The sequence below is a fragment of the Acromyrmex echinatior genome, chromosome 9 (genome assembly GCF_024713525.1).
Source record: "Acromyrmex echinatior isolate Ae372 chromosome 9, ASM2471352v2, whole genome shotgun sequence".
NCBI lineage: Eukaryota > Metazoa > Arthropoda > Insecta > Hymenoptera > Formicidae > Acromyrmex > Acromyrmex echinatior.
The window spans coordinates 9,878,892-9,897,429 of record NC_141860.1 but is presented as its reverse complement, the minus strand read 5'-3'; the positions used below and the strand labels follow the sequence as shown (position 1 = coordinate 9,897,429).

At 30.8% G+C, this 18,538-nt stretch overlaps 2 protein-coding genes across 5 annotated transcripts; one reads left to right on the top strand and one right to left on the bottom strand.

The window, feature by feature from the left end:
* Positions 1-30: 30 nt before the first annotated feature.
* UGP (UDP-glucose pyrophosphorylase) lies at positions 31-11,921 on the bottom strand. Of its 2 annotated transcripts, XM_011068253.2 has the most exons (12): positions 8,498-8,783; positions 8,335-8,396; positions 7,992-8,213; positions 2,683-2,919; positions 2,184-2,366; positions 1,874-2,079; positions 1,716-1,791; positions 1,493-1,639; positions 1,272-1,410; positions 1,040-1,177; positions 721-887; positions 31-596 (listed from the first exon to the last, which is right to left on the bottom strand). In XM_011068253.2, exons 3-12 carry the CDS (start codon positions 8,067-8,069, stop codon positions 384-386), a joined length of 1,584 nt encoding a protein of 527 aa, XP_011066555.1. In that variant the 5' UTR covers positions 8,070-8,213; positions 8,335-8,396; positions 8,498-8,783; the 3' UTR covers positions 31-383. The 2 variants fall into 2 exon arrangements, with proteins under 2 accessions (XP_011066555.1, XP_011066558.1); XM_011068256.2 differs by lacking the exons at positions 7,992-8,213; positions 8,335-8,396; positions 8,498-8,783 and adding an exon at positions 11,629-11,921.
* Positions 11,922-15,213: 3,292 nt separating this feature from the next.
* On the top strand, positions 15,214-18,094 carry Dcps (Decapping enzyme, scavenger). Of its 3 annotated transcripts, XM_011068257.2 has the most exons (6): positions 15,214-15,788; positions 15,927-16,324; positions 16,404-16,549; positions 16,657-16,993; positions 17,114-17,330; positions 17,761-18,094. In XM_011068257.2, exons 2-5 carry the CDS (start codon positions 15,952-15,954, stop codon positions 17,302-17,304), a joined length of 1,047 nt encoding a protein of 348 aa, XP_011066559.1. In that variant the 5' UTR covers positions 15,214-15,788; positions 15,927-15,951; the 3' UTR covers positions 17,305-17,330; positions 17,761-18,094. The 3 variants fall into 3 exon arrangements, with proteins under 3 accessions (XP_011066559.1, XP_011066561.1, XP_087265792.1); XM_011068259.2 differs by having other exon boundaries at positions 15,214-15,837; positions 17,114-18,094; XM_087409666.1 differs by having other exon boundaries at positions 15,215-15,788; positions 17,114-18,094.
* Positions 18,095-18,538: the final 444 nt, after the last annotated feature.

Below are 18,538 nucleotides of genomic sequence, written 5' to 3'. Positions count from 1 at the left end.
ATATCAGGAGTTTTTCATCAAAGAAATAAATAAAATTTGAAAGAGCATTTATTCATTAATATAATAATATAATAATATAATATGCCTTATATAAGCTTCCATTCCTACAACAGTATATACTTTATATATTATATAAATTTCTTTTCGATATCTCATAATTAAATTCTTATATAATTTCTTATGTACAATTCAGTAAAATAATTTTTTTATAGAAATATATCTTCTGCCCTTTCTTTATAAAATAACATGTATATATACAATTGAATTGCTTGACTAGTTAATTTAAGCTAAGACACGATTGCTGAAAGCACGGATCCTGTTCTCTCGGACATTTACATGCTTTCCGCGAGATGAATCGAGATGCTTTGCCCTTCCGCTGCAACTTAATGATCCAATATACGTAGATTACCCGATACAATTTTATTTTCTAAAACGGTTCCAGAAGGCAGATCTATGCGTTCTCCATGATTGGCGATTATAATGACGGTGCCTTTCAACGTTACCCCTTTTCCAAAGGTAACATCACCTGACACTGTTAAATGATCTAACTCAAGGAGATCCGGTATTGTCGGAAATCTAGTTAGAAACTCTTTTACCTAAAAGGTAAAAAAAAGAAAAGGGATTGACACAATTGTATATTACTCTATATATATATGATAAAGTTAAAGATAAAACTCGTATGAATTAGTAAAAATTGGAATAAGAGTCAATCCTACTGACTTTTGAAAAATGATTATCTCCTAATTTGATGAGAGGCGTTGTGGGGAACATCCTTTGAGGACTCATTACGAGAGATCCGTTACGTAGCGTGTATAAATTACTCATTACAAGCATTAAATCAGAAGTCTTTTTTACCGGCAAGAATCTACTGCGCGGCACATTTATACCTGTAACAAATAAACATTTTTAATTAAATATAATTGTGTATAGAGAATCGATTTAAAATAAAGCAGGATTTCTTGAGATAAAGAATTCTAAAAATTAAAGAATAAAAAATAATTTTGTTAAATCAGAGAACGTTATCTCTTTCAGCACTTACCAATACTTCCTTCGAATGATTTCATAGCAGCTCCTACAGCTGTTTCAAGTTGTATTATATTTAGACCATTGGTAAAAGTTTTATTGTTTACAATTATCTCCATATTTAACGCTTTCTGTTCAAGTACTCTCTCAATAGCTATTTAAGACAACATACATTAAACATAAGTTTAATATTTATTGTATGGCATACATAATATAATTAATTGTACAACAATCTTAAATACACATACCATTAAGTTTAATCCAAAGGTTGTTGGTGTTGAAATATTTAAATGTCTTAACAGATTTAAAGTCATCGATATGATCCTTGGGGACTTGAGCTATTTCAAGGAGACGAAGTTTATCTTCGTATTTTATAAGCGTACCACCCTATAAATTGTAAGATAAAATATATAATTAGAATTTCTCTCACGCTATTCCAGACGAATTGCATAGTTCTCACGAAATGCACCTTAACGTCCGCTCGCGTTTTGTCAGTTACTTCCATGACAAATTCAAGAGGTGGTTCCGGACTTTTATTAAGCAACGACTTCAAGATTTTTATGTCTACCGTGGCACCAAGATTATCTATGTTAGAAATAAAACAATATTCGCGGCCCTGCAAAAAATCCGAATTTTTTAAAAATTGATTATCGTGTCATTATTTATGGACGTGAAAAATGCAATTTTATTACCTCACGAATGAATTTTTTGAGCAGACCAGAATTCAGGAAACTTTCATAAAAGTCTCCGTGACCGGGTGGATACCACCTGTTAACAAATTATGTATTTTTTTTCGTGAACGTATCAAAATAATGTTAACACATAGTGATTTTATGAAAATCGTTCTTACGCTTCTATGTCCTCATCGACTTGGCAGTGCTTAGCGATCGGAAGGAGGGAATCTCTATTTATGCGCGGATAACAACTCTGATTAAAAGTATAAATGTCTATATCGATTCCTTTGTACTTTCTAATTATGCGTTGCGTATCGTCATCTGTGTTGAACGAATTCATCAGTATGAGTGGCACGTTAGCGTTATACGTTTTATTTAGATGCTGTTACAATAGAAATACATACAATTATTATACATTATAATCTTAAAACTAATAGTGATTACGTAAATGATAAGAATAAATTAAGTTATAATTTGTCGCGATACCTCAATCTGCTGAACGGTGAGATCAAGAAACGTGAGTCCATTTCGTACAGCAATAACGGACTTCGGTCCGTGACATCCCATGCTCGTTCCAAGACCACCGTTTAACTTGACGACAACCAACTTATCCAGCAGTTCCTTCACCTCGTTCGTCTCTGGTGATGGCAAGGAGTTGTAATTCTTGACCTGTGAAAAAAACATAATTCGGAATTATAAAATTAATTAAATTTCTATATTATTTATTAATAGAATTCACCAATTAAAGCACTAAGATACAGAACGTTTTAGAAGATAATTTCATAGAATCTCCATAGATCATCATAATAATTTCTCAACTCACTAATTATAATTAGTAACGATAATTATCAATATCGAGTTGTTAATTAAAATGAACTGAAAAGTATACTGTTACATAGAATATCATTTAAATTTGAAAGAAAAAAAAAGAGGAGGCATTGTAGATATCTCCTCGCAATCTTTTTGCATGATCGGTTTTACTCACCGCATCTTCGGGCAGCTTCTGAATATGGTCCCATTCTAAGGACGGGCCCTCCTCCTGCAGGAATCGCTCGAAAAGATGTTGGAATCCAGCGAACTGCCGGCTGAATATCGTCGTCTTGTTCTCGCGAGCGGTTGCCTGCAGCTTCTCAAGCTCGCGTTGCAGTTCATCCCGTGCATCTCTCTTCGTACGCTCGCGAAATGCCTGTGTATCTGAAGAGCTGCGTTGGTGACCACGTGCCTGTGGAGTTTCCTCCGTGTTATAACTAGATCGAGACTTTTTTTTTTACCTATCCTTTTCGCGAAGTCCTCCCAATCCGCTCCAATGAGCCGTTCGTCGTAATTCGAGGGCGAAATATTACGCATGATAACTTTTCAAGATCGCGGCCGTATAAATCGACAAAAAAAAAAATACGAAAAAAAGTAGGAAAAATAAATAAATCGTGTATACGCGTGCAATGACTCGGGATATCTGACCGCTTTCTCAAAGAGTTTCTCGTTAAAATCTCCCTCTTCGGGACAAAATTCTCATGTAGAAACGCAATCTTATAAAAATCGACCGCAATCTGTAACAATCAACAAGCGTCGCCAACGAAGACTGTTTTTTCTTTTTTTCTTCCTGTTTTTTTTTCTTTAACATGCGACAAATTATCGTGAATCGTCGTCATTGTCTTCTCAAAAAATGCGCGAAAGCAATCGCGTCGTTCGTGCCCGGGAAGGTCTTTCAAAAGACAAACGAATAGATAGTGAATGCAAAAGAAAGTAAAATAAATGGATGCAATGCGATAACGATAAATCCAGAAACGAAAATTACCATATGAGAATCGACGATTGAATTTTAACGCTACATATATTTCGTTCCCGTTTTAGGAAAGAGAAAAAAAAATTCCGTTTTTGATTCATTTTTTTCCAATTAATTAAAATGATATCTCGCAATTTGTCTTATTTATTATACTTTGTTTTATTTATTATACGTGCTGCAGACTACAACTATTAGGTGTTGGAATTAATTCGTAGCGTTTTACAAGTGATGGGAAGTACTTTCATTAATGTATTTTTTAATGCTCATGTGAAATAAATAACATTCTTTCATTAAAAACGCTACGAATTAATTCCAACACCTAATAGATATGGAAGCGTGTATATATATTTGTATAATTATTTGTACATGGGACTAAAAAAGGAAAAAAAAAATAAAATATGCTAAATATCCTTTTTCTAATTCTTAGCAGAAAAAGGCAAAAAGTAATCTATGTTTATTTTTCCAATGTAAAATAACTTTAATCTCGGTTGAACTTGCTTATCTTTTTCTAGTCGTAAAATGAGATAAAAAGTAATTTTAACTAGCTATATGCTCCTTAATTGTATATTGATAAAGAATAAGTTTAACCAAGATCAAAGTTTTTCAAAGTAATTTATATTGACAGAAATAAAAAAATTTTTGACTGATTGACATATAGAAGACAATAAGACAATGAAATTATTAAAAAAACCGGCAAAAGTATATGGCAATAAAAAATTAGAAAATTTTCTCAAAGTGAATTTTTTTTCTAAGAACATTAAGCCTGACCCAATGTCGTGTTGATCTCGCCTGCGAGACGATAATTCGAGTTCAAGTTGACCCGGAGATTCTCGGTTTATTGCGGAAAAAAAAAGAATAAAAAGATTAAACGAAACAAGTGACATTTCACGATATTTCATTTAATTTGATTTACAGTTGAAGTAATATTTTCAGATCAAATAGGATTGGCATTAGCTGATATTTACAGCCGAATCTTGTATAATATTTAAGATATTGTTAAGTATACTTTAAGTAGTTTTAAATATAGTCTAAAATGTCATGAACAGATTAGAGATTAGCATTTTAAAACATTATTTGTGACTTATTTTAGTGTAAGACGGACTGTAAATATCGCCTATATCTTTTTCCTTTCTTCGTGAATAAGAACGGCGTAAAAAAAATACGCGGGACGAATAATATAATCACCAATTTGAATGTTTAACTTTCAAATATATGTACGCGATAATAATACAGCGCACAACTGTCGACCTTGCATATGTAAAAGAGCGTAAAATCAGCTTCGCAACGATGAGAGGAATTTCGCGACTGGTTATCGCGAGATTTGCGTGAGGATTATCGCAGAAAACACTCGGACACTTAATGTGTTTAAACCTATTTTCTATATTTAGAGCATTAGCATTAAAAATCATTAAATTTGTGTAGGAAACAATAATTGATACTCGAGCAAACGCTGCCCTCCTCCCGTTGACCTTTTTACAAAATCATGTGATAAGATAATTTCGAGGAACAGAGTACACATACATCGTATGAATTTTTTATCTCTCTGTTAAAATAAATAGTCATTATTATGTTCGGTTATTTAGAATATCAGAAAGATAGGAAATTGCCATAAAAAAGAGATTTCGGAACTATTAATAATAATCACGTGAACAATTTAAGCGCTATTAATAATGTAATAAGCATAATTTAAGCACCGTTATCGTAACGTTTATGGCAAGTGTTAGCGAATAATATTCAGGTTTCGATTCATTTGGAATCGATTTTGCGACATAACTAAATTGAATATAACTGAATTGAATATAACTCCCACGATTTCTATCTTGGTTATCATCTCGCATCTATTATAAGAACATATCGCGAATGTCTTATATGTGTGAAATAATTGTCGAATGAGAAAAGTGAGATCAGAAAGATTTACAATTAAGCTCGGCTCTACCAATCTAAGATTAATTTTAATCTCGATTTAAAACTGACTCTTTTCTTTTTATAATTCTTAGAATTACGCTCGTTTCTATAACTAGTGTAGTTGAATCAAGATTAAAGCTAATCTTAGAATTAAAAAAACATTTCTTAAAATTAGAAGTATTTTTAGAATTAGAAAAGAATAAAGAGTAAGTTAAATCAAGATTAAATTTAATCTATTATATATTAGTTAATCTATTATATTATATTAGTAGAAATTAATATTAGTAGAACTTTCATTTCTTACGTAAATTAATAGAACTTTTTTATTTCTTACGTAAACTTAAACAATGACGAGAGAAAAATTTCTCTCGCGATTTTCTATCTTTCGAAAATAGAACTTTTTTCATATTAAGCCAGAACATAATCGACCATCGTATGAATGCGTCAACTAATATCCATTTCTACCAAGTAAACTTTAAGCAGCTTAACTTTAATCTCGGTTCAACTAACTCTTCATCTTTTTCTAGTTTTAAGAATAAGAAAAAGATAAAGAATAAATTGAACCGAGATTAAAGTTAATCTGGATTGGTAGAAACGGATATAAGATAAGCCATTTACGGTCAAAGTCAGATGTTGGAATAATACATCTGTATTTTTAAATAAATTTATCTCGGATATATAACTGCGCGCCGATTGCTTTTACATTTGCAACACAATTTTATTTTGATTGCATTGTAAGCTCGAATATCGGCGCGCTGTCATTTATCTGAGATAAATTTATTAAAAAACACATATTGATTGGTATTCATAATCGATTCTTGTACTCAAGACTGTCTTAAGATGTCACACTGAAAGAAAAGATTGAATATGACATAGTATTTTTAATTAATTACAGTAGCCAATATGCCATATTTTATACCATTTAAATTATTGTAACAGCCAATCTTTTCTTTCAGTGAATGAATGAATTACAGAATCGTAGCATCTTAAGACATTTAACTTAAGAATTGCATATGAATACCTGTAAATGTATTTTTATTCAAAAAATGACTTATTATTTTAATATTTGACTTTGATCGTAAATACAGATGCTTCTCTTATTTAGTTGACCTGTTTTCTATACACAATTCATTGCACGAATCAAAAACAATCATCGCCTTTCAGAAATCCGTGAAAAGATAAGCCGTACGCGACACGAGATCGACTCGAGGCCAATGAGATCGGTACCACAATTACATCCCAGAATGACGTTGCGCGCTCGAGTTTGCCTATCATTAGCTTACATAACGACAGATTAGTACGAGTGCTTGTATAAATCATTGCGTAAAAATTCATGGAAACTTTTAGTCCATGGCGAAAAAGGAGATCCCCGAAGTTCGCGGATCAGGTGGAGTCTGATCCTTAAACGATCTCTTCCAACAAAACATCCTCGATGTCTCTATGATGGCTGAGGGAACATCAAATGTAGGTAACGACTTAATCTCATTAGATATCTAAAGATAGCCGTTATCTCACACACGTGGAGAACAAGGTGCGAGATAGCTTAAGGCAAAGAATCACTAATGAATATTACATTGAGAAAAATTTCTGGTTGGAAATCAGAAAATTGTTATCATATCAAGTAGAATTCTAGTTTTTTCAATTAGAATTATAATAGATTAAAAAAATTTCTGATTTTTATCCATTTTCAACTAAAATTCCAATTGATGCAATCAGACTGTTTTCAGTAAATAGTTACAAGCAACTGGTTTCTGACAGGATTATTTCTGATTAAAAATAGACGAATTGTAATATTAAGTCATATCAAGCAGAGAATTCTGCTTTTTTAAAGAAATCCGGAAAATTTCTGATTTGTCTATTTTCAACTAGAATTTCAATCAACACAATCAGACTCATTTTCCAATAAACATAAACAGCTACAATAAAAGCTGATTTCTCATCACATAGGAAGTTTAAAGTATCGCATTCAGATCTACACTACGAGGAATTTACAAGTTATTTACGTTTTATCTAATCATATCGTCTGCAAATCTTTATCAATCTTAGAAATATATTCTTAGAAATAAATTCTTAGAAATACATCGCGGATATCCTGGAAGTTCGCAATACATTATTTTTTTTTTTTTCAAACATTTGATGTTTCCTTCGATTTACTCTATCAACAATCAGACGAACAATTGAAGATCAATAACGTTTTTCTCACAAGGAGATCGTTAAATATTTCTGCGAGGAAAGACTGCAAAATCCTTTGATTTTCATTCAAATGCGAGGTTCCTTTCATGAAAGAGAAAAAAAAAGTTTGAGGATCTTGGATTTTAAGGCCAATATTACACGCGTACGACGTATTTTTTAAGCATGTCAATTGGCTGCACGACAGAGAGGATTTCGGACCTCTTTATTCTTCCAATCGACAGACTTGAAAAAATTGTCGTATGACAAAAAATGGACGTATGTAATATTGGCCTAATTCGGCTGCGAAATTGTTTTCAGAAAGTAATCGAAAGGAATCTTTCGGACTTAACTTAAATAAGACCGAAATGAAACGATCCCGCGATCGAGACCGGTGGAGAGACCGCGCACGGAAGCCAGCGACGTTTACCACTTACTTGCAACAGGTACTCCATGTGCGACACTTTGTACACGCGTAACGGACGATTGACGGTCGTGGAATGCGACTGTGACATCGCGCGTGCGACGATCGGCGGCAAGGCGCGCTCCACCAAACACGATGTAAATGCGTACACACACGTGACGTGCGTCCGGTCAAATGAGATACGGGACGTCTCTTTTCGGGCTCGAAATCTTCTCTGTTTATGTAGGATTGAATTCTGAATGTGCAAGGATTCCACTTGAAGACTCGTAGAATTATTTACTTTTATTATATCCTTGTTTATCAAATGTTAAACAAGGACAAATAATACTCATGAGTGAACGTCAAATGAAACCTACCTTCTATAGCAGAGTCTGTCTGTGGGATAATAAACTTTTGATTGGCCTATCGGTTTTGTTTACTTCAGTAGAATTCAAATTAGAATAAGTAAGATAGTTGTGCAAAAAGATATATACATTATGTATCATACATAATAAATAATATGTATACACATATACATACTTTTTTCTTTCTAATTCTTGTTTTGATAAAATTCCTGTAGCCAGACACTGCTATATCTACACAAGATTGATGTGGTACTAACTCTTCTAGAAGAGTTAGAAATCCATTTAAGAATAAGAAGAATCGATGTATTCAGGTGTTTGTTATTACACACCGGTTCGAAAAACAAATTATTTATTCCACTCGAAATAGCAAATATTGATCTTATTTAAAATTTGATCAGTTAATCGATAATGTTCGCAATTCGCTGGCTTGCGTAAAAATACATGGCCGGTCTCATGAGAGATATATATATCTATAAGTGCGTTTGTTTATAAACTAGACACCTTGTAATACTATCATGAATTTAAAAAAAAAAGATACATATATGCATATTAATACGTTTCGCATTAACGATAATACAATGATGAGAAATTATATATTCTCCATGGTTTTTTTTTCGCTATCTTGCATATTCTGGGCTTTTAGCTCGTAATTGAAAGAAATGTCATCATATAAATAAAATATATTTAACAAATTTATGCCATAAATTATTCATCATGTATTACGTTTCTATCAAGTACATGAAAAAGATAGTCATACACTGTAAAAAAAAAATGTTAATTTTAACTTAAAGACATATAGACTTTCTGATGTAAAAATGTTAAAATTAACAAAAAATGTTCATTTTAATATTTTTGCATGTTTCATAAAGTTGTATGTCTTTAAGTTAAAATTAATTAATTTTTTACAATGTATGCATATCTATACGATAACGTATAATATATTTATGAATATGCGACTTTATTTATGAGTCCGGAATAATCAATGAATTTGTTGAAAAGACGAACTTAAGTATATGTTACGTCAACGATTAAATGCGAAAGCTGCCTTAAAAAAAAATAATCGCCCCGAAACCGATTAATTCAGCCAGTTAGTTGAACCCTTGAGTGGTCATCTAACTTTTTCCCTAGAGCAAAAAGTAAAAATTGTTTGTATGTACGTGTGTGTATAATGTATGTACATACATATATTACATAACAATTTTCAACTCTATAGAGCTAGCAGGATCAAATCAACAGAATTAAATCGAACTTATAATTTTTCGGAATTTTTAATACTTGTTTTGTATTAAATTGTACTATTAATGATAATTTTGTATCGTGTGTCATTTCGAAAAAAATCGTGGCGGTGCTAGTTTAATATTAAATTGGCAGGACTAATTCAAAATAAAAGAAAAAAAGAAAAACAATCAGAAATCGATAGGATTGAATTTGTACTATTTTACACTGCCAAAAACAATTCTACATCATGTGTCATTTCCAAGAAAGCAGTGACGCCACCAGTTTAATATTTAAGCTGGCATGATCATTAAAATGTAAGTTGCATAAATTTATAAAAAAATGTCGCTCATGCAAACATTTAAATAATTATATCAAAATCATTAATCATACAAAAAAATGCAAAATTTTTCGAAATTAAAAATCCGATTCTAAAAATCTTAAATTATTCTATGGTTATTTCTAATTTATCATTTTCATATAAATAAATCATTTTCCATTTGTTTACAATTTTTATCAACATTTTTCATCATCAACTCACCAATTTAAAAATTTTGTAAAAATATATTTCTCATTTCAATTATAATGTAACCCTGAAAATTTCAAAATGGAACTCGAATTTTTTAACTACACAGTCCTTTCGAAATATTCCATTATGAAATATTCAGGGTTACTTCATAATTGAGATAGGAATATATTTTTACAAAATTTTCAATATGACATGGAATGTCTCATAGATCATAAGTATGTATTAATAAAGTCATTTTAAGAAAAAAACATGTAAAATGTTAACATACTTTTAATGGTACATACAAATTATTACAAATTCAGTTGTGTTAATTTTTGCTCTTGTATTATTTTTTTAATTCCCTTGCCAGCTTAAATATTAAACTATTAGCATCGTCACTGTTTTCTTTTTTGGAAATGACACATTATATAGAATTGTTTTTGATAACATAAAATAATACAAATTCAATCCTACTGATATTATTTTTCTTTTTTTCTTTTATTTTGAATTGATCTTGTCAGCTTAATATTAAGCTAACAGCATCATGATTTTTTTCAAAATAGCACATGATACAAAATTATCGTTAATAGTATATATTTACACAATGAGTACTAAAAATCCGATAGATCGGATTTGATTCTGCTGATTTGCTCCTGCTAACTTTATAAAGTTAAAATTTTCACTTTTTACGTTTCCGTTCTAAAAAAAATGTTACATGATTGCTACCCTAATTTCATTAATTTAATTCTTAAAATTAAAAAAAAATTTAAGTTAATCTCGGTTTAATTTATCCTATATTTTTGTAATTCCAAGAATTAGAAAAAGATGAACAGTAAATTAAAATTACAGAAATTAAAGTTGCTTTTATATTGGTGGAACCAGGCCTTAATTGTTCCAAGCAAAAGCTGCGATCATAAAATTCGTCGTTTTTAATCTTTCTTTCTATAGAAATAAAAAATTAATAGATTTACTTACGCTGGGAAATAATATTATAATAATTGAGTCACTATACTCACCCTATTATTATTATTTGATAAATTAATCGCTGATTAATGTCCATTTCGTACTAATGTATATTAACTTTAATCTCAATTAACTTTCTCTTTATCTTTTTCTAATTCTCAGAACTGGAAACAGATAGTTAGTCGAACTGAGATTAAATTTAAACTATAATATGGTAGGAAACGGACATAAGTGAATCGGACTTGAGTTCTAGGTCATTTCAAGATAACAGAAGTCGCAAGATAAGTTTCAACTGCGTTAAAAACGCCAGGCTAAAACGTCGAGCATAACCTCAATATAAATCCATGGGGACGTATTTGGTAGCCGGAAGCGAAACCAGCGCGAGGAAAATCAGAGAACTTTGCCAATCGTTTGGAGAACAGATGCCAGATGGAACATTGTCTACTTTTTACAACTTTTTCAAGGTCTTGTTAAGGCCCTTGACAAGTAAAAAACAACAAATAAGAAACAATTATGTGACACAAGAATGTGTAAAAGAGCGGAGAGACGCGCAATAATAGGAAAGATAAATTGACGAGTAATATAGGGAAGAGAGATATTTCAGAGAGCTCGAAATTTACCTTTCTGTCGTCGACTTGCAGCATCGCTTGAGATTTTGTTCAGACGGTTGATGCTCTTTACGTTGCGGTAAAGGTCGCAACAGATCGAATCAGAAATCAATACCTTGTGTTCGATCGCTTCCGAATTACGTGACCACCTTAAGCACCGTACAGATTCCTTCTATTCACTATTACGAAAGAATCCATATTTTTATCTTGAACGTAAGATACCCTCGATCACAAAAATATGCCGGCTCGTGACGTCAGACGTGCCTTGTAGTCGGTAAGTAGCGCTACAATGACTGATTTTATCGACGAGGTCACGATCTTTTCATGGCGAAATACATATTCAAACTCGGTCTTAATTGATGTAAGTTAACAAATTAAAACATGAGACATATAAGAAGAGAGAACAGAATATATTAGGCAACGAAGAAACTTCCTTTTTCGAAGAGAAATTCATCGCGTTATCTACTATACACAAATTTTGATAGAAATATTATATCACCGATGAAATACTGAATTAAAGATGGTCGGCGCTCATGGAAGTCACGTGATTGTTAAAATATAATTAAGTGATTAAGGTCAAAGTCTCGCTAGAAATGCTTTGAAGTGTTTGATGGATCAACTAGAAGAAAGAATTTTACAAACTAACCAATTAAAAAATGCTTCAAAGCGTTGACCATACCCTAAATAAGGTGCTTTTTTTATGTCGACGCTCAATACTTATTTTTAGCGTCAAAATAAGTCGTGATTAAAATTGACGCTTGATATTCGTCAATTTTTATTTATTTTTATTATGATCTATTTTGACGCTAAAATAAGCGTCAAGCGTTAGCATGAAAGAACATAGGCTAATTCTACAATGTGTTCTTTGTTTCTTGCTGTTTGTCTTTGTTTGTCTCTTGCCTTTTTGGTCAATAAGACAAGAGACAAACAATAAGAAACAGAAAATAAAAAGCACATTGTAGCCATAAGAGTAAGAAACTGCAGATAATAAAGTATCATAATTTCATGATATCAATGTAATTAAATCAGTTTTTTACTTTATGAGAAAATAATCGATGTACCTAATTATCGACTTAACAATATAGAATAAATGTGTGGATAACATCGTACGAACTGCTGGTTTGAGCGAAAACAAACATGATTTTTTTTCGCTTTTTTTTATTTTATTATACGAAGATATTAGAAATATATATGCGTCTTTTTCTTGCCCAAACTAAAAATTCACATGATATATCCGCATCTGCACGATCTGTATCTAAGTTGATAATGAGACACTCGAATGGATTGTATAGTTAAAAAATTCTATTATGTAACGACATGATTCCGCATACGTATGTGCCATTACATAATAGAATTTTTTAACTGTACAATATTCGAGTTCCATTTTGAAATTTTCAGAGTTACTTTGCACAATTGACATGGAAATATATGATGATCTTTACAAAATTTTTTAATTAGTGAATTGATGATGAAAAATGTTAATAAAAATTGTAAACAAATGGGGAAAATAATTTATTTATATAATGATAAAGTAAAAATAACCTATAGTTCATAAAACAATTTAAGATCTTTTTTTTTTCGGTCTCTATTACATTTTTTGTGTACAATTATAAATTGTTTCGACGATATAATAATTTATTGAATGTTCGCATGAGCGACGTTTTTATTATGAATTTCTACAATTTACAAGTATGAATAATTTTATAGAAAAAAGTTTTACATTTGTTTCTCAAAACATGTGTCCGGTAAAAAATTGTTTATGCATTGTTTATGAATATATAAACATATATATTAGCACGTATGAATATGTATAATTATATATGTCCATACATGTTCATACATCCTTTTTTCCTTTATAAAATTATTTTTTTCCGGATTATGAATTTATCAAATTAATTTACATTACTTATGTTTTATATAAATTTGTTCCTATATATTAAAGGAAAGTTTCTTTAGCGTTTTATTATAGAATTACATCCTGACTAATGGATTATGTAACGTACAAAATAATGATTTTTTTAGTATAATAAAAATAATAACAGTAACGTGAAAACATTAAAAATAATTAAAAAGGTGATTTTCGCACTATTTGTTTTAGAAAAAATCAAGTTTAAAGAAATGAAAAAAATTTTTTATGTATAATTATATATAAAATTATACATAATTATGTATGAACAATTTTTTTTACATTTTTTTCGAATTTGTTTTTTTCTAAAACAAACAATAAGAAAATTATCCTTTTAATTATTTTTCACATTACTATTATTATTTTTATTACACTAAAAAGTAATTTTACAAAAAAAAAGATGTATGGACATATTTCATGTATAATTACATGTTTATGAATATTTATGCGTGTTAGCATAGAAATAAGTAATTAATATATTTAAAAAATTCATAATGAAGTTTATTTGTCACTATATAGTCTACTTATGGCTCCAGTACACCAACGCGATATTCGTGCGTAACACACGATATCCAATGAGAATAAAGAGATTAAACCTTAAAAACATATGATTTAGAGACGTCTCCAAGTCGTCTAAAGTCGACTTACGGACGTCCATTTTTTAGACGTCTAGAAACTATAGTCGACTCAGAATCGATTTAGAGTCGACTGTTAGGGAACTGTTAGGTAACTATAGGAATCGCTCATGCCGTCTGCTTCTTTTCTCCTCTATTACATGATGTGCGGTAAGGAGCTCCGTACAATAAAAGGAACTGGAAACAGAGAATAGAGAATAAGAATTTCAACCTATCAGAAACTGTGTATTTCACAATACATGATTTCTGATAGGTTGAAATTCTTATTCTCTGTTCCCTGTTTCTTTTATTGTGCAGAGGCCCTAATGCCTCCGGCACACTAGCGCGATGTTCGTCGCGCGCGACACGCGATATCCAATGAGTGTACAGCTTTATCAATATTCTCATTCTAAAGATATATTGTCATTGGATATTGCGTGTCGCGTGCGACGAACACCGCGTTGGTGTGCTGGAGCCATGAGTATTGCACTAGTGGGCGATAATGCAGCCAAGAGAAAATGCTATAAGAAGGTCTTAAATATAAGCAGGGAGCACTCTTGCATAATGCATGAGGTATAAGAAAATGAACCAATCAAAGTCCTTTATTTCCTTCTTTGCCGTAACATAAAGAACTCTGATTGGTTGATTTTCTTATGCCTCATGTTTTATGCATTATGCAAAAGTCTGTGTTCCTCGCTATAAGATCCGACTATGACTGTGGTCAAAATCTTGCTACAAACACTTTGAAGTGTTTAATGGACCAATTAGAAGAAAGAATTTTGCGAACTGATTAATTAAAAACGTTTGATGCTTCAAAGTGTTTGTAGCATCGCGTTGACCGCACCCTATGAATACCGGGCTTTTTATAGAGCTTTAAATTCATTTTCTCGTTTTTTCTTTTCACATTGCAAAAAAAAGAACTGTGCAAGAAAATTAAATTGAAAAGAAGAAATCTTTTTTTTATATTGAGGAGAAAAAGAAACACAAATTATAGAAGGAAAAAAAGAAACTGTGCAAGAGTTCAGCTAAAAAAACAGACCTTTTTCTTTTCACATTAGAGAAAAAGAACACACATGGACTTTGAAAAATATTCAACTAAAAAGAACAGACTTACCTGTATGAAGAAATGGAAGTTAGAGAAAACAAATTTTTGATCAACTCTAATTAATGTTATTTTTTTTTTGCATTTAAAATAGATAACAATTCATTGACGAGAAAGAGAGAAAAGTGAAAAATAGTGTTCAACATACACAAAAAACAAACTTAAAGAGAATTATTTCTCTGTTCATTTCTATAGACTGTATTTTCATGGGTCATATACCGGCCTAGTTATTATGACTATTATTTCTCGTTCCTCCACTTGTTCCTCCACTTCTACCATTGTAATTCATAATCGACTATTGTGTTTACCAATGTTTATATCGGTTCATTTGTGGAAATTTTATTAAGAAAAACACGTGCGAAGTCTTATCGAGCAGAATCATCCTGTACCTGCCAATTTTATCTATCGGTCTATCTGATCTCATTTACGATTAAGAAAATTGTAACAAGGATTGAACAATGACAAGTATTTATTAAACCACTGTACCAAAAGAAGGATTTGTAAGAGAAAACTAAAAAGAAAGAAACAGCGGATTTTCTTGCGATCACCGGTAAAAAGTGATTTTGCATGTATCAATGATAACGTGAAGAAAAACTTATGTACCTTAATCTTTCTATATTTTATTGCAAAAAGATTAATGTTTACGTTAATGTTTCGTATCTAATACAGTATTTCATTCTATTTTTAGATTTTTTAATATTAAAGTAACAAGCATGGCGGAGAAATGTGCAAGCACGAACGACGAAGATTGTCCAACAGTGAAGAAAGTCAAGTTGGACGATGGAAGCAGCGACGTAGTTGAGAAAAATTTGAGCGAGAATGACACGAGTGAGACAGAACTGAATCTATCAGATTTCAAAGTGACTAGAGTGCTGCAGAATAACTGTGCTCGAAAGTTGATATGCATGGAAGGGACATTTGAGAATCGCGAAGGCCAGGCGGTCGTTCTGCTTGAGCAAAAGAGTTTTTCTCAGGACAAAGTGGTCTTGGAGAAAGATTTCTTCGATGGAAAGACGACCTTTCGAAAGATATTCACCAATGATGTCTACAGAAATTACAATTGTTTTCCAACCGAGGAAAATAATGGTATATTAATCTGTCGATTTTTCATGTATTTTAATGAATCAGTTGCTATTTTATAAAGTAATTAATTTTATTTTTCAAGGTCTACACGTGACTGTGATATATCCTGCTTCTCAAACACACATCGATAAATATAAAAGACAAGAATTGTATGTGATAGATGAAACCTATGAACTTTATCAGCAGGTCACTCTCCCTTACATTGAGTCAATGAGTCTGAGTTTGGAGGTATAGTTTATTTAAAATGTAACGTTGATTCATATTTGACGTAATTTTGAAGATTATTTAAATAAAAAGCATATTTTATTTCTATATTGTTTCTTTCTCTTTTTCAGTGGATTACTAATATTTTGGAGCACAAAGCTGAACAAGAAAGTATTATTTACGAGGACCCTGACAAGGATAATGGTTTTGTATTAGTAACAGATTTTAAATGGGATAGACAGATGGATACATTGAAGTTATTGGCATTGCCATTTAAAAAAATAAGATCATTGCGAGAGTTGAATGGGTCTCACCTTCCTTTATTAAAAAATATACGAGATGCTGGAACGGCAGCGATTAGTAAAAAGTTTAACATACCTGTGTCTCAGCTCAGAATATATTTCCATTACCAGCCGTCATATTATTACCTACATGTGCATTTCTGCTATCTTATGTTTGAGGCACCAGGTAAAGTATTATAAAAAGAGACTTCAAAAATAACAGATATGTATATATTATTTTATGAGTAATTTTATGAGTAATTTTAGAATGGATATTTTAATTACAGTATATTATTTTTTCATGTAGGAATATATGTGGAAAAAGCGCATCTTTTATCAACAGTTATAAGAAATTTGGAACTAATGTCGGACTATTACACGAAAGCAGTACTTTCGTATGTCGTGTTTAAAGGAAGTCCGCTTTATGAAAAGTTTAAATCGCATGGAGCTTTACAAACGTCAACGTGTGAAACACAAGAGACTGTAAATATAGTGTAAATAAGACTGCTTTATTTCGAGAAAACGTAAGTTGTATTTTACGTTTTTGTATACAACAAGAAATTAATATGTATTCTGTTTACTGTTTAAAAATACGAAATGACAATCACAAAACATGCAGTGTTATTAATCAGAAATGTTTTCTATAGAAATAGCGTAATCGTATGAATAAAATATATTAGAATCATACCTTAAATTACTTATAGTTGAAAACAGTAAAAGAAGATGTAAGACTGAAGAATACTTATTTTTTACACAATCATTTTTTAAAAAGAGAGGCATATATATTTTACATAAATGAATAAAAAAAAATATGGCAGTATTTATTTTAAAAAAGAATTTATTTTACATTCAATGTATCATTAAATTTTTATATATTTTTATTGTAATCATTTATTGAATTTAAATAAAAACAAAGTATGTGCATTTAAGTAAAAAAATTATATAATTTCTCAGTTCTGTTGCAATATAGCTACAATGAAGAAACAGAAAACTTCGAAAATCAAAGATGATTAAAAATTGACATGAAACATAATACATAATTGCAAAATCAAATGTTGTGTTCATCTACAATAGGCGTAATACTATACAATAAACTGTAAGAAATTGACTTCACATTTAACTGTGATTAATTGATTTCTTATGGCTAATTGCACCATATTGCTTCCATTGTAGATAACCCTTTATTACATTAACACGAGAAAAATTTACATAAAAATAGATTGTACAAGATGTAATGTAATATAGATTGGTAAGGGCGAAAACAATAAATATATTTCATTACTTATAATTTCTCTTGTCGCTTTTAAACCTTTTTATTCGTTTGTATTTGTATACGATGCATTGACACATTTAGTAGAGAGTAAAGTATTTCTGGAACATGAGAAAAGAAACTTATATACATATACATACGTACGTACATATATCTGTGTATGCATTCTTGATTTATTAAAAATTCAGTCACAATCGCGTTGCGTAATACAGATTTTTTTTAGATTTGCGATAATCATTCACTTTCGTATATAAGAGCAAAGTAAAAACCATCGTTTTCAATACTAATAGGAACCTGTAAGTATAATTATGCTTTGATCGTAACATAAAATGTGTGAAAATTAAATTTTATATTGCTGCGTTCTGTATGATATTGTCAGCTAATGCTTGCTTTTTATATTGCTCTGTAGTTGCTTACATTGAATGCATTTTATTCCGTTTATAAAAAAGGGACCATCGATCG